Source organism: Ylistrum balloti, unplaced genomic scaffold (genome assembly GCF_031769215.1).
Source record: "Ylistrum balloti isolate Yb309-2 unplaced genomic scaffold, AGI_CSIRO_Ybal_v1 Utg369744, whole genome shotgun sequence".
NCBI lineage: Eukaryota > Metazoa > Mollusca > Bivalvia > Pectinida > Pectinidae > Ylistrum > Ylistrum balloti.
The window spans coordinates 337,032-353,179 of NW_026781952.1; the positions used below are offsets into that span (position 1 = coordinate 337,032).

General features: G+C 30.9%; 1 protein-coding gene across 1 annotated transcript in view; it reads right to left on the bottom strand.

The window, feature by feature from the left end:
* Positions 1–16,148, bottom strand: part of LOC132543218 (EH domain-binding protein 1-like) — a 68,646-nt gene that overhangs the window by 31,018 nt on the left and 21,480 nt on the right. The window contains exons 19-20 of the mRNA XM_060206699.1: positions 12,949–13,069; positions 12,556–12,655 (exon numbers count right to left, since the gene is read on the bottom strand). Coding sequence (XP_060062682.1) covers positions 12,556–12,655; positions 12,949–13,069 — 221 coding nt within the window. The remainder of the gene's footprint in view (positions 1–12,555; positions 12,656–12,948; positions 13,070–16,148) is intronic.

The following is a 16,148-nucleotide window of genomic DNA, read 5'->3' on the forward strand; positions in this document are numbered from 1 at the left end:
GTGTGATTCAGTATAGACATAAAGTACTAATTCATTCATTACACATTAAAGTCTTCCTCGACACAGATCTTCCCCTCCTTATCTTATCGATAAACCAATAAACTGATTAACTTTTATACTGACAAATCATTGTAGATTACCCAACAGCAGTATAAATCTCACTGAAATTATAAATATTATTGTAAGATCATTTGTTTAAAAACAGATAACACTTTATAAATTTTTTCTCTCCCATTAATATATAATTATTTTGTAAAATGTTTCACTTATAAAATAGCTAATATTTAATACAAAATGATTTTGTCCAACAGTTAATACAAGGACAGCTCTGTATGTGTTGTCAATATTGAATAGTTTAAAGAAAATGAAATACCTACATAAAACAGACTTACATGAAGAAAATTTGATATGCAATAATAATAAAGAAGAATCATTACAAAATAAAGTTATAAAATAAAGTTATATATAATCTGTACTAAACTTCATATAATTGTACAATAGTGTGGTAATTACTAATACATGTACTAAACTTCATATAATAGTACAATACTGTGGTAATTACTAATACTTGTACTAAACTTGATATAATAGTACAATACTGTGGTAATTACTAATACTTGTAATTACTAAACTTAAACTTGATATAATAGTACAATACTGTGGTAATTACTAATACTTGTACTAAACTTGATATAATAGTACAATACTGTGGTAATTACTAATACTTGTACTAAACTACAATACTGTGGTAAACTTGTACTAAACTTCATATAATAGTACAATACTGTGGTAATTACTAATACATGTACTAAACTTGATATAATAGTACAATACTGTGGTAATTACTAATACTTGATATAATAGTACAATACTAAGTACAATACTGTGGTAATTTGTACTAAACTTGATATAATAGTACAATACTGTGGTAATTACTAATACTTGTACTTGATATAATAGTACAATACTGTGGTAATTACTAATATATAACTTGATATAAGTAGTACAATACTGTGGTAATTACTAATATGTACTAAACTTGATATAATAGTACAATACTGTTGTACTAATACTTGTTAAACTTGATATAATAGTACAATACTGTGGTAATTACTAATACTTGTACTAAACTTAAACATATAATAGTACAATACTGTGGTAATTACTAATACTTGTACTAAACTTGATATAATAGTACAATACTGTGGTAATTACTAATACTATGTACTAAACTTGATATAATAGTACTTGTACTAAACTTGATATAATAGTACAATACTGTGGTAATTACTAATACTTGTACTAAACTTCATATAATAGTACAATACTGTGGTAATTACTAATACTTGTACTAAACTTGATATAATAGTACAATACTGTGGTAATTACTAATACTTGTACTAAACTTGATATAATAGTACAATACTGTGGTAATTACTAACACTGATTTTTGAAATATTTTGTAGCATATCTATGTAAGTACATAGTGTTAAATATATTCTGCAATTTGTTTTCTGTATAAAAATTTATTTTACATACAAACTCGACATGTAGGTTTGTATAATAACAATCTACATATTTGAACAAATAAATCTAAATAATTTTTTTTCTCTCTTTGATTAATGAAATAAAACTTTAATTATCTTCATTTAAACATGAAAATTAGTACCTATTTGGAACAATAATGCATGATTATTTACTTCAAAACAATTTAAAAAAAAAAAAGGTAAAAAGAAAATAAAAGTAAATACCATTGACTGGAACAATAATTAAATTATCTCCAGCATTATTGAGTATCCACACTGATAGCTATTATTAAGTCCTTTTAAACCATCAATTATTCACCAACACCGATAAATAAATATAATATTGCCCGCCCCTTGTAAACACCTGTTTTAATTGAGGTCTTCTTAGCCAGAAAAATCCCGGTAAAGATTCTAATCAACTCTCACATTGGTAAACCTATTGAACATCAGTGTTTACTTGGCATCAATAAATTAAAACTTTTAATTTCATTACCTCCATGATTACTACGCAAATTGTTTTTAATTCATTGAAGGGAGAAATGATTTTCTAAAATTCAAATTCAGAAGAAAACAAAAAAGCATAGCAGTTAATTAAGATATTTGTTAATTGTAATTGTCTAAGATAGGAGTTGGGTGGAGGGAAGAAAAAGAGAAAAACACTCACAGGAAAACTAACGGAACTCGGACCGAGTAAGCTGGACAATACAGGAAAGCAGTGTATTGTTAGCTAGGCTTTCATTATACACAAACATACCAGTGTCAATATTTCCTCAACTAAGAGAAATTTGATGTTGACATAAACAAGCGGGTTTGTTTGCTCACTACAATGGTCGATCTAATTAGTTACCAAAACTGGCCCTACCCCAAGTGATATGTAGATTCAGTGTGAAGAGGTAAGAGTGAGACCACACCGCACCACAAACATGCATTACACAACACGACTCAGTATTTCTCCACTGCGGGGCCATGTTTGCCTTGTTCCCAATCTCATTTTCTCCTCTACCACTTAGTTTTGTTCACTAATAAAAGTTTCTCCACCCTCTGTATGGAGCCATGCTATGGAAGTGGTTCATTAAATAATTCAATTTGTGAAAACATCCCCAGCTGTATTGACCTTCAGGTTGGAGTGGACACACACCTGAAATGACCATTCAAAACTAGACGATGGTCAGAACACAAACGAGAAAACTCTGTCCACAGGAATTCTAAAGTAAGATTCTGAACAGTCAATAATCGAAACACAAGTATCGAATGTTTTTAATGAGCCATGGGACGCTAATATTTGGATAATTTTCGCACAATCGTGTCTGATAAAAAGTTGATCTAAACCAATGTATGGCTGGATACTTCAGTTTCTATGCTTACTAAATTAGAAAATTTACACAGGTTTATTACATATAACTTTTAATGTACAGTAGGGGCACTTGATGGTGTGACCCATCCTATCTAAATATATATATGTCCTTATTAGTATGGTCAGTTTCTAAGTTGTTCCATTATATCTGCTGACCATTGGTAATTATACACTTTACATTCTCTAAATTCCATGCCTAATACATACCAGGGATTGGGTGAAAACACTTGAATTCTTTATCAGTTACACAGTATGTTAAATTCTTCTCTCATTACATGGAATATCAAATAGTAAATATTGATGAATCTTTGGTAAGCTAGAAACTAAAGCCTTATAAAAAATAATAGCAAAGCAAAAGAAAAATTTAATATTTTCCATCATGTTATAGAAATTCAAGTAAAATAGAACATTTAAGTTCTCAACAGAAATTCATAAAAAATTACAATGAAGTATAGATGACAGTGTGGATTTCTATTTATAGTAACTTTTATATCATTTTAAAAATATTGTGATTCATTTTGAGTATAAAGTATTAAGGCCCTCACCACACAAAGTATAGACTGCCTTCCATATTAGATAATAAGGGGATTGGAAGAAGGGTATTACCCTACTTTATAGGGGATCAGAAGTTTGGTCATAATATAAGATTGATTGTACATTTCTTTATGGATAGCACAAAAGGAAGGTAATTTACTAGAGAGTTACCTTCCCTTTATATAGACCAAATGAAAAGGTAATTTACAAGAGAGTTACCTGCCCTTAATATAGACCAAATGAAAAGGTAATTTACTACAGTTACCTGCCTTTTATATAGACCAAATGAAAAGATAATTTACTAGAGAGTTACCTGCCCTTTATATAGACCAAATGAAAAGGTAATTTACTAGAGTTACCTATACTTTACATTGACCAAATAAAAATGTAACTTTACTAGAGTTATCTGCCCTTTACATCGACAAAATGAAAAGGTAATTTACTACAGAGTTACCTGCCCTTCACATTGACCAAATAAAAATGTAACTTTACTAGAGTTACCTGCCCTTTACATTGACCAAATGAAAAGGTAATTTACTACAGAGTTACCTGCCCTTTACATCGACCAAAAAAAAGGTAATTTACTACAGAGTTACCTGCCCTTTACATCGACCAAATGAAAGGTAATTTACATGAGAGTTACCTGCCCTTTACATAGACCAAATAAAGATGTAACTTTATTAGAGAGTTACCTGCCCTCCCCATCGACCACATTGTAGTGACACAACTTGATATTGACAAGTTGTGAATTTTACAGCTGATCACTCTCACACCTTTTTTAACCTGTGAAACAGGTGACAACTTTCTAATTGAAAGTGAGATGTAATTGTTGATTGCTTTTGGCAATCAGCCAATTACAAACAGAAGCAGAGAATGTGTTACACTGACAAGATTTATATACATAAATATAACGCAGCAATACGATAAGATCCTACTTAATCAAACATCTGATCGATATGCAGTATTTCCTATCCACTTACACATGACAGAAGCTATTGTACATAAATTCACTATCAAACTGTTTGGCTACCATGATGGTGTACCCTGGCATATGTGTCACATTTAAAGTATCATTAGGGACACCTGTTGCTGCGGTGATAATCCCAAGCATTTGTGTAAATTCATGCGGTATCAATCATGTGACATCATATGAAATCATCTGTTATTCATTAGTCACTCTACGAATGCCTCCAGTCAGCCAACAACAAAAAAACGGACCTTCACGGTAATTGTTTGTTTTGTTGATGCATATAAGAATCACAATGTTGTACTTATATATACGATCAATACACTGCCAAATGTCACGCTCATAAAATAACTCCAGCTAAGTATAACAACTCACCTGCCTCCATTGAAATTGACACAGAAAAGTTATTCATAAAATATCACAAAAATTTTTTTAAACGGAGACAAGTTTAAAATGTTAATATTTTGTTACTAAAATTCCTGAAAACTAAAACTTTTTTTATAGTATTATTTTAATTTCCAATATTGCTTTAATTTCCATTACATGACAACATCTGCCATTTCTTAACTGCTAAGGCACTGAAGCAAATATCCTGAACAGATCAAGCAGATCAAGGCACAGGGGTGTGACCGAGATACTATTTACAGAGATACACAGTCTCTATAGCACAAATGACTGTACCCATATCAATTCCGCAATCACACTTAACCATTTTTAAAGTCAGGGGTGGGCTTATTACCAGACATAGCGGTATCATTCGATAAATATAGTAATTATTCTACTGAAGTGTACTAGATGGGCTTATTACAAGACATGGACATAAATACAATTCTTGGTATCCCACACCTATTAAACAAAACTTAACAAGTACTTTTTAACACTATCATGTTTCCCCTTCAATACTTAAGCATTCCTGTGATGTGTTTCTATCCAATAATAAGTTAAGGTAAAATTAAATTTTTATTTCAAACTAATCTTTTATTAAAGCATAAGTTGTTTATTTTGATTTAAGCTCTTGAATTAGCTCTTCATTTTGAGTTAATTTATTTGTGTAGAATGAACTAGTTAATTTGTTTGTGTAGAATGAACTAGTTAATTTGTTTGTGTAGAATGAACTAGTTAATTTGTATGTGTAGAATGAGCTGTTTGTTTATTTTTTGTTAATTTGTTTGTGTAGAATGAACTAGTTAATTTGTTTGTGTAGAATGAACTAGTTAATTTGTTTGTGTAGAATGAACTAGTTAATTTGTTTGTGTAGAATGAGCTAGTTAATTTGTATGTGTAGAATGAAGCTGTTTGTTTATTTTTTGTTAATTTGTTTGTGTAGAATGAACTAGTTAATTTGTTTGTGTAGAATGAACTAGTTAATTTGTTTGTGTAGAATGAACTAGTTAATTTGTTTGTGTAGAATGAACTAGTTAATTTGTTTGTGTAGAATGAACTAGTTAATTTGTTTGTGTAGAATGAACTAGTTAATTTGTTTGTGTAGAATGAACTAGTTAATTTGTTTGTGTAGAATGAACTAGTTAATTTGTTTGTGTAGAATGAACTAGTTAATTTGTTTGTGTAGAATGAACTAGTTAATTTGTTTGTGTAGAATGATTTTTTGTTAATTTGTTTCTGTAGAATGAGCTGTTTATTTTTTGTTAATTTGTTTCTGTAGAATGAGCTGTTTGTTTATTTTTTGTTAATTTGTTTCTGTAGAATGAGCTGTTTGTTTATTTTTTGTTAATTTGTTTCTGTAGAATGAGTTGTTTGTTTATTTGTTTGTGTAGAATGAGCTGTTTGTTTATTTTTTGTTAATTTGTTTCTGTAGAATGAGCTATTTGTTTATTTTTTGTTAATTTGTTTCTGTAGAATGAGCTGTTTGTTTATTTTTTGTTAATTTGTTTCTGTAGAATGAGCTATTTGTTTATTTTTTGTTAATTTGTTTCTGTAGAATGAGCTGTTTGTTTATTTTTTGTTAATTTGTTTCTGTAGAATGAGCTGTTTGTTTATTTTTTGTTAATTTGTTTCTGTAGAATGAGATGTTTGTTTATTTTGAGTTAATTTGTTGCTATAAATCAAAGTTTATTTTGAAATAAGTATGATTCTTACTGAGTATTCCAGGAATTTGAAGTTTTTCTAGCATTCAAAATATAACAAAACCAAATTCTAGATATGCTTCCCATCAAATCAATCACTTGTATTGGCAGTTAACATTTCTTAGAAACTTCTCCAAATTTTCAAAACTTTTATATCATCAGAACATTTATAATTATCCATATTCTATATATAAATCTTATTCAGATGTATCAAATCAATTACGTATGAATCTATTTTTTTTTTTGCAAAGAACAATCACAGATGTGGATGTTCTTAGTTTCTAAATTTTTCCAGAAAATCATTGATGAAAATTCCAAATTTTTCTAACCTGTCCTTGCCCTTTGCAATTAAATATTACATGAAAAGATTTTCTCGAAACTCGCAATCCCTTGTTGAATAAATGAATATTATGTAAAAAAAAAATCACACAAATCTACAAACTAAATTTAAAACACATAAACCAATATACTGATGTGTTGGGAGCAAAGAGAGTGTTAAAGTTGGGGACAGTGACAGAAATATCATGTGTACAGAGGCAGGAGCACTACAGACGAAGCAAGATGGCAAAAAAGTCTGAGAAATGTAGCTAGAACATAGCAGGCATTTAATGACAGCGAGATTGTAACAAGGAAACAGGGGCTTAGTGAGAAAATCATTACTTGGCAGGCAGTGAATCTGTACGTAGTGGTTAATGAGCTGACAGTACAAGGAAATCATCTCCAATAGCCTAAGTAGTCTGAGTAAACACACAATTTATTGGAGGTAACTCTAATCCCTTGTCATCCCAACATGCCAGTTGCCCACAATTTCAATTTTTTCTCTGATTCCCCGCCTGTCTAAGTCTTTGTTTTAACCCAAAGAAATTTTGCCTGATTTTATTTTGCTGTGTCTTTTGTTCCTTGTCAGACAATATTATTATCTGTTTGATATCTTAGGTAGCCATTTTTATATACTATGTCATTAAACCAATTAATTTCATGTGGAATTTATTTTTATTGATCAATTGGTTACTCTAAATTCACAAATTTCTTAAAGTAGATACTCTTAATCCATGAAATTCTTATGTCCAGAAAATGTTCAAACTAAAGTAGATTTATACAGCTTTTATTAATCTACAAAATCATGTCCACAAAACAGTGATTTAAAAAAAAAAATTGAACTCCACAAAAATATAAGATTTCTTACTATTTTGCTAATATTGATAATTTGTTCCTTGGCAAGGATTCCAAGCACTACAAGAAATTAGCCTCATTAAGCAGCACTAGGTTATTTTACAGCAGCCATTTTCAACTGAAATTTAAAGGTTGCAGCATACAGAGAAATTGATCATCATGTTTAGTCAAAGATTCAATTTTAAATTCTGGTGTAACATACATTTATCTTGAAAACCAAGGAATCAATCCAAACAAACTACATATCTTCACAGAATTTTTTATTTCAGTTGGAAATATTTGGCTTTTACATCTGCAGGTCTACTTTCTGTAGGTTGGAAAACGTTTCACAATAAATCACATACGCCACTTTTATTTTTAAGTGCTCCATTATCTTACTTTTTAATTAAGTCTCACTGTGAGCTGAATATAAAAACAAGAACATCTTAAAATTCCTGCTGTTTCTAAAGTAAGTCAATAATCCTTAAAAGGCCTAAAACACGTTTTAACAATAATCGCGAGAAGTCATGACAACAATGTGTCATTTATATTGATTTTCTACAATGCATTATCTAAACTCTTCAATGCTTTTATAACAAGGTATCGTTAGCCTACACACTTATCCAATAAGATAAAATCATGGAGTCATAAAGTTATATTATTAGTACGCCATCACTAACAAGATTATCTTCTCAACAGGATTCTCTCCTTAATGTCACTTTTCATGTAACTACTCCCACAACATTAACGACTATGAAAATTGTAGATAATCATAAATATTAAATTTTTCCCATGTCTTTACTGATGGTGACTTAAACAACTTTTTAGTATATTTTTCTTCAGACATCTTTGATGTACTTTATATCAGAATTGTTTTTTTTTTGTCACTGAGTAAGAATCAAACAAACTATTTCTAAATTGAATTCAATTTATTTTTAAATTTCATATCATTATTGTGTAAATGTTCTGAAATCAATCATATTTTTTCATTCACTATTTTTTATATATTTTTTTTTCAAATAAAAGTAAACAAAAATCATAAATAATTGAAAATTTACATAAAAAATTTGTTTTTATTACACAGAGCTACTGGAAAGTTTGCAATAAAATAATGTTTGTTTAGAAACTTATATATTTACAACACTTCAAAAAATCCCAAATCAACTTTAAGGTGCAATATCTTTGACCAACTTGACAACTTAGTATCAGTACAATGAGAGTTTCCACTACATTCTTTCATTTTCATAAAAAATTATGTTCTAAGTGAAGTTGGTTCACCTCACATAACCATATCAGTGAAGGAAAAAAATGCACAGGATAAAAGAACGGACCTACTTCATTTTTCTCCCGGTCTAAATTTCCTGGATACTTTAGATACATAATGGTATTGCTAGACTCACATGTTATGAAGTAGAATAGAACTGAGAGTGTTCATGAATGAGGGAAGGGAGGCAACCCATTCAACATAACAAAAACACAAATCAGAAAGGACTTTGGATATGGTAATTGTTTCTAAATTTGTATTTTTTTGTCTCTGGACAGGTAACACCTCAACATTAAGCCTTGTGCATTCAATTTGTTCATCACCTGATTATCCATAATAAAAATGAGGTCAATTTAAGAGGCAGAACACGATGGATTGAAAACTAGGAAAGACTTGTATAGAATGTTCAAGAATGACTAAAGAACTTCATCAAGTGTCAAAATAGCTTATCGTCCTCTACCTGAAAATGTACAAGGAAAAGGTATTTTCTGTCATGGAGAGCATTGTGCCATCATCATTCTGACCTGTCTGGTACTGCAAACTTGCATAAAATTTTGTGAAGAATCAGGACCATTACAGTTATGACAAAATTTAGACAAAGGCTGCCATTTCAGTCACAGTGACCTTGAACAGATTACAAATATAACAGAAAACATCATTTGTTAACTCTGATGGCAAGAATAAAGTCTATATCACTCAATAGTAAACATTGGTCTTTCAGTAGGGACATAATTCAAGTCTATATCACTCAATAGTAAACATTGGTCTTTCAGTAGGGTAATAATTCAAGTCTATATCACTCAATAGTAAACATTGGTCTTTCAGTAGGGAAATAATTCAAGACTATATCACTCAATAGTAAACATTGGTCTTTCAGTGGGGACATCACTCAATAGTAAACATTGGTCTTTCAGTAGGGAAATAATTCAAGACTATATCACTCAATAGTAAACATTGGTCTTTCAGTAGGGAAATAATTCAAGACTATATCACTCAATAGTAAACATTGGTCTTTCAGTAGGGTAATAATTCAAGTCTACATCACTCAATAGTAAACATTGGTCTTTCAGTAGGGTAATAATTCAAGTCTACATCACTCAATAGTAAACATTGGTCTTTCAGTAGGGTAATAATTCAAGTCTACATCACTCAATAGTAAACATTGGTCTTTCAGTAGGGTAATAATTCTAAACATTGGTCTTTCAGTAGGGTAATAATAGTCTACATCACTATAGTAAACATTGGTCTTTCAGTAGGGTAATAATTCAAGTCTAATCACTCAATAGTAAACAGGAGAAATAATTCTATATCACTCAATAGTAAACATTGGTCTTTCATGGTAGTCACAACTCATAGTAAACAAGGGTAATAATTCAAGTCTACATCACTCAAAGTAAACATTGGTCTTTCAGTAGGGTAATAATTCAAGTCTATATCACTCAATAGTTTGGTCTTTCAGTAGGGTAATAATTACATCACTTTATATGTAAACATTGGTCTTTCAGTAGGGTAATAATTCAAGTCTACATCACTGTAAACATTGGTCTTTAACTTTAGTAAACATTGGTCTTTCAGTAGGGTAATAATTCAAGTCTACATCACTCAATAGTAAACATTGGTCTTTCTGATCAATATATAACAAGTAAACATTGGTCTTTAGGTAATAATTCAAGTATCACTCAATAGTAAACATTGGTCTTTCAGTAGGGTAATAATTCAAGACATCACTCAGTGTCACTCAATAGTAAACATTGGTCTTTGTAGGTTCAATAAGTTCTAAGAGTAAACATTGGTCTTTCAGTGGGGTAATAATTCAAGTCTATATCACTCAATAGTAAACATTGGTCTTTCAGTGGGGTAATAATTCAAGTCTATATCACTCAATAGTAAACATTGGTCTTTCAGTAGGGTAATAATTCAAGTCTACATCACTCAATAGTAAACATTGGTCTTTCAGTAGGGTAATAATTCAAGTCTATATCACTCAATAGTAAACATTGGTCTTTCAGTAGGGTAATAATTCAAGTCTATATCACTCAATAGTAAACAATAGGGTAATAATTCAAGTCTATATCACTCAATAGTAAACATTGGTCTTTCAGGGTAATAATTGCACAGTAAACAAATAGGGTAATAATTCAAGTATCAAATAGTAAACATTGGTCTTTCAGTAGGGTAATAATTCAAGTCTATATCACTCAATAGTAAACATTGGTCTTTCAGTAGGGTAATAATTCAAGTCTATATCACTCAATAGTAAACATTGGTCTTTCAGTAGGGTAATAATTCAATCAATAGTAAACATTGGTCTTTCAATAGTAAACATGTAATAATTCAAGACTATATCTTTAAACATTGACAGGGTAATAATTCAAGTCTATATCACTATAGTAAACATTGGTCTTTCAGTAGGGTACATCAATTTCACTCAATAGTAAAACAAGTCTACATCACTCAATAGTAAACATTGGTCTTTCAGTAGGGTAATAATTCAAGTCTACATCACTCAATAGTAAACATTGGTCTTTCAGTAGGGTAATAATTCAAGTCTATATCACTCAATAGTAAACATTGGTCTTTCAGTAGGGTAATAATTCAAGTCTATATCACTCAATAGTAAACATTGGTCTTTCAGCAGGGTAATAATTCAAGAGTCTGTGACTCTTACTTTTTTAATCCTGAGAGGAGAATTTAAATCATGGTAGTCACAACATGAATAAAATTGAAGGATCAAAATTTCACTACAATACAAATTTGATTCATAATTTTCCTTTATATGTGTTGGTTTGTAAATGAATTAACTTTGTTCCATTTCAAACTGATCAATATATGACACAATGTATTGGGAAATTTTTAGTGTAAAACGACTACTCAGTGTATCATATGTAGGTTCTGAAGTGAAGACACTATACTCCTGCGTTTTACTATGGGGTAAAACCCCAATTACCCTTATATCCCTTTAACTTTCAAATCATGGATAGAAAGTGACACGAAAAGGAGACAGAATGAGCCAAATAAAATGGATTAGAATCAGCAATGCACAGAAATGATGAAGTACAAAACTTTAGTATGACAAGATCATGTATAAAGGGAAGTAACTCCCATTTATATCGTCAAGTCATGGATTGACATAGATCACAGTTAAGTTATATAATTTTCTGTACATCAATTTAACAAAACAATAAGCAGATGAAAACATCAAAGATAAAACAATTACAAGAGTTCCTAGGAACCGTATGTGTCGCCTGCATAAAGTGTCACGGTCACCAAGAAATTGAACTGGATGTGCAACGATCAACCATAAAGTTGTAATACCAAATTTCATTTCTATAACTTGAAGCATAAAAGGGAAAACTGCACAAAGCAATATTCCTGAGAAATTTTCCAAGTTCAAAGGGACATAACTCAGCCAAGAAGGGTCACAGACAGCCAGGAATCAAACTTAATCTGTACCCTTACAACAAAATGCCATATGCCAAAATTCATTTTGATAACTCAAAGCATTACCAAAAAAAGTCCGGAAAACTTTCGTACGGACGCCGCCGCGTGACGACGGACAAAGTGATCCCTAAATGTCCATCAGCTCTGCAGGCAACACAATAAATCTAGAATAAGTATAGAATCAACAAAATCATTTTGTTATGTATAAACAACATCATTGTAAAATTACTCACAGTATATTGAGCTGCATTTGACGGCGGATGAGAGCATTGCGTTTGTTGACAAGTAAAAACCACTCCTGCATCAGTTTTTCTTCTAAGGCTTTATTTTTACCTAATACAAAATAATTCAATGTGAAAATGACATATATAGACCTGATTGAGGGATCTAAATTTCATTCTTCATTTAATTTGCTAACACTGATCTGTCTCCAAATGTTATAAGTGTAGATAAACTTGAGATGACCTTGACCTTAATGACCTTCAGTAGAACCCTATCTACAGGTGATAAAAATCTGACATCAGAGTGAGAATTACAAATGTGAAACTCCATTGTTTAGGACAGATATTAACTGATGACCACAAATGATTAGTCATGACAATCTTTCATAATACATTCTGACCTACCTTTTGCCATGACGACCCTAAGCTGACTTTCTAGACCTTGAGCTTCATCGTCAATCTGTTTTTGTTCTCGCTCTAGAGCCTCCATCTCACTGTGTACATACTGATTTGTGTCCTGTAAGTTCTGATGGATATAATTTGTATTCATTAAAATAAAATACCTAAAGGGAGATAATTTGTAACCATTAAAATACAATACCTACAGGGAGATAGTTTGTAACCATTAAAATACAATACCTAAAGGGAGATAATTTGTACTCATTAAAATACAATACCTACAGGGAGATAGTTTGTAACCATTAAAATACAATATCTAAAAGGAGATAATTTGTACTCATTAAAATACAATACCTACAGGGAGATAGTTTGTAACCATTAAAATACAATATCTAAAAGGAGATAATTTGTACTCATTAAAATACAATACCTACAGGGAGATAGTTTGTAACCATTAAAATACAATATCTAAAAGGAGATAATTTGTACTCATTAAAATACAAAACCTAAAAGGAGATAATTTGTATCCATTAAAAAACATGTCATGTCATGTTTTATAACAATGTGAAACATTCTTAAAAGTGACCAGATTAAATATATATGTCTATTCCTAACACATATAGTCTGAGGTCAGGAAATCCTACCAGTTTTGTATCTGATGTATAATGTTATATACACTGTTGAGTGATAACCTGAAATAGTATGATACAGTTGTGAAATAAAGGGTTCAGCCATGCAATAAAGGAAGTAAAATAAAGGGGATGAACAGGACACAACTGATATAGCATCAGAAATATCTCCTGTAGGAAATTACCTGTAGATGTGTCAATATATTATTGTATAATTAATTAACTTTTATTGGCATTTATGTAGAAGTGAAATAGATATGAGTGGACATATTAGCTGTCAGATAAAAAGATTTAAATACATTTAAAGTAAAATCACTGGTCAATAAATATTGGAGAAAGGGCAATAACTCTGTCAATTATCATTGAATATTAACTTATTGTCCTTAATGACTATATGCAGAGTTAATTATATAAAGTACAAATTGTACATACACCTGACCTTGTTTGCTTAAAAGTTTTTTTTTTCTTTTTGCAAAGAATAAAAATTGTTGATATTGTATAAGTGCAAAAATCTTAGTTTTAAATAATGAAGTGATTTAAAAAAAAAAAAAAAAAAAAGAGTGTTTTAAGAAAGATAAAGCAACAATTATGAACACTTGGCAAAATAGGTCAAACCATCGAGCTGTATAGAGTTATCACATGACCATGAGGGAGTCAGAGAAAGGTAAATGGTAATAAAAGTATCATACATTCCAAGTTTGTAAGATCTTCATTAAAACGTGCTCATTATCCTTACCAGTATGTGGATATGTTGTTGGTAGCATGCATAGGACAAAGATACGAGAAATAGAATCTCATAGTTGTATGACAATCAGATATATCATGATAAATACTTTCAACACAATTTGTCAACTGTTTATAAAATGATTAACTAAAAAGGTTTAATAACCTTATAAAATAAATCTTGTGATTGAATACATCACATAAACATGTAATACATGATGATCAAGGTAAATGTGGGAAGTGTTAACACTGATAAAGACAAAACAGTCACATGGGTATTGTTTACAGAACCGGTCCTACGTCGATTACCAGAAGTGAGGTGATGTGGTTAGAGGGTTTTCCTGCTGTTACCAACATATAACATGATCCCCTGATACAGTGTCAAAGTGTGGGGAGCTAATGACTATTTAAGTGGTGTGAAATCATCAGCAAAATAATGATACACAGAAAATTGTGATATCAATGTTTCCGAGTTCTATTCAGGGATGTGATATCATCACGGAAAAATTGTGATATCAATGTTTCCGAGTTCTATTCAGGGATGTGATATCATCACGGAAAAATTGTGATATCAATGTTTCCGAGTATCAATGTTTATTCAGGGATGTGATATCATCACGGAAAAATTGTGATACCTTACAGGTATCAATGTTTCCGAGTTCTATTCAGGGATGTGATATCATCACGGAAAAATTGTGATACCTTACAGGTATCAATGTTTCCGAGTTCTATTCAGGGATGTGATATCATCACGGAAAAATTGTGATATCAATGTTTCCGAGTTCTATTCAGGGATGTGATATCATCACGGAAAAATTGTGATACCTTACAGGTATCAATGTTTCCGAGTTCTATTCAGGGATGTGATATCATCACGGAAAAATTGTGATATCAATGTTTCCGAGTTCTATTCAGGGATGTGATATCATCACGGAAAAATTGTGATATCAATGTTTCCGAGTTCTATTCAGGGATGTGATATCATCACGGAAAAATTGTGATACCTTACAGGTATCAATGTTTCCGAGTTCTATTCAGGGATGTGATATCATCACGGAAAAATTGTGATATCAATGTTTCCGAGTTCTATTCAGGGATGTGATATCATCACGGAAAAATTGTGATATCAATGTTTCCGAGTTCTATTCAGGGATGTGATATCATCACGGAAAAATTGTGATATCAACCGAGTTCTATTCAGGGATGTGATATCATCACGGAAAAATTGTGATATCAATGTTTCCGAGTTCTATTCAGGGATGTGATATCATCACGGAAAAATTGTGATACCTTACAGGTATCAATGTTTCCGAGTTCTATTCAGGGATGTGATATCATCACGGAAAAATTGTGATACCTTACAGGTATCAATGTTTCCGAGTTCTATTCAGGGATGTGATATCATCACGGAAAAATTGTGATATCAATGTTTCCGAGTTCTATTCAGGGATGTGATATCATCACGGAAAAATTGTGATACCTTACAGGTATCAATGTTTCCGAGTTCTATTCAGGGATGTGATATCATCACGGAAAAATTGTGATATCAAAAATTCAGGGATGTGATATCATCACGGAAAAATTGTGATATCAATGTTTCTGAGTTCTATTCAGGGATGTGATATCATCACGGAAAAATTGTGATACCTTACAGGTATCAATGTTTCCGAGTTCTATTCAGGGATGTGATATCATCACGGAAAAATTGTGATACCTTACAGGTATCAATGTTTCCGAGTTCTACCTTACAGGTATCAATGTTTCCGAGTTCTATTCAGGGATGTGATATCATCACGGAAAAATTGTGATATCAATGTTTCCGAGTTCTATTCAGGGATGTGGGATGTGATATCA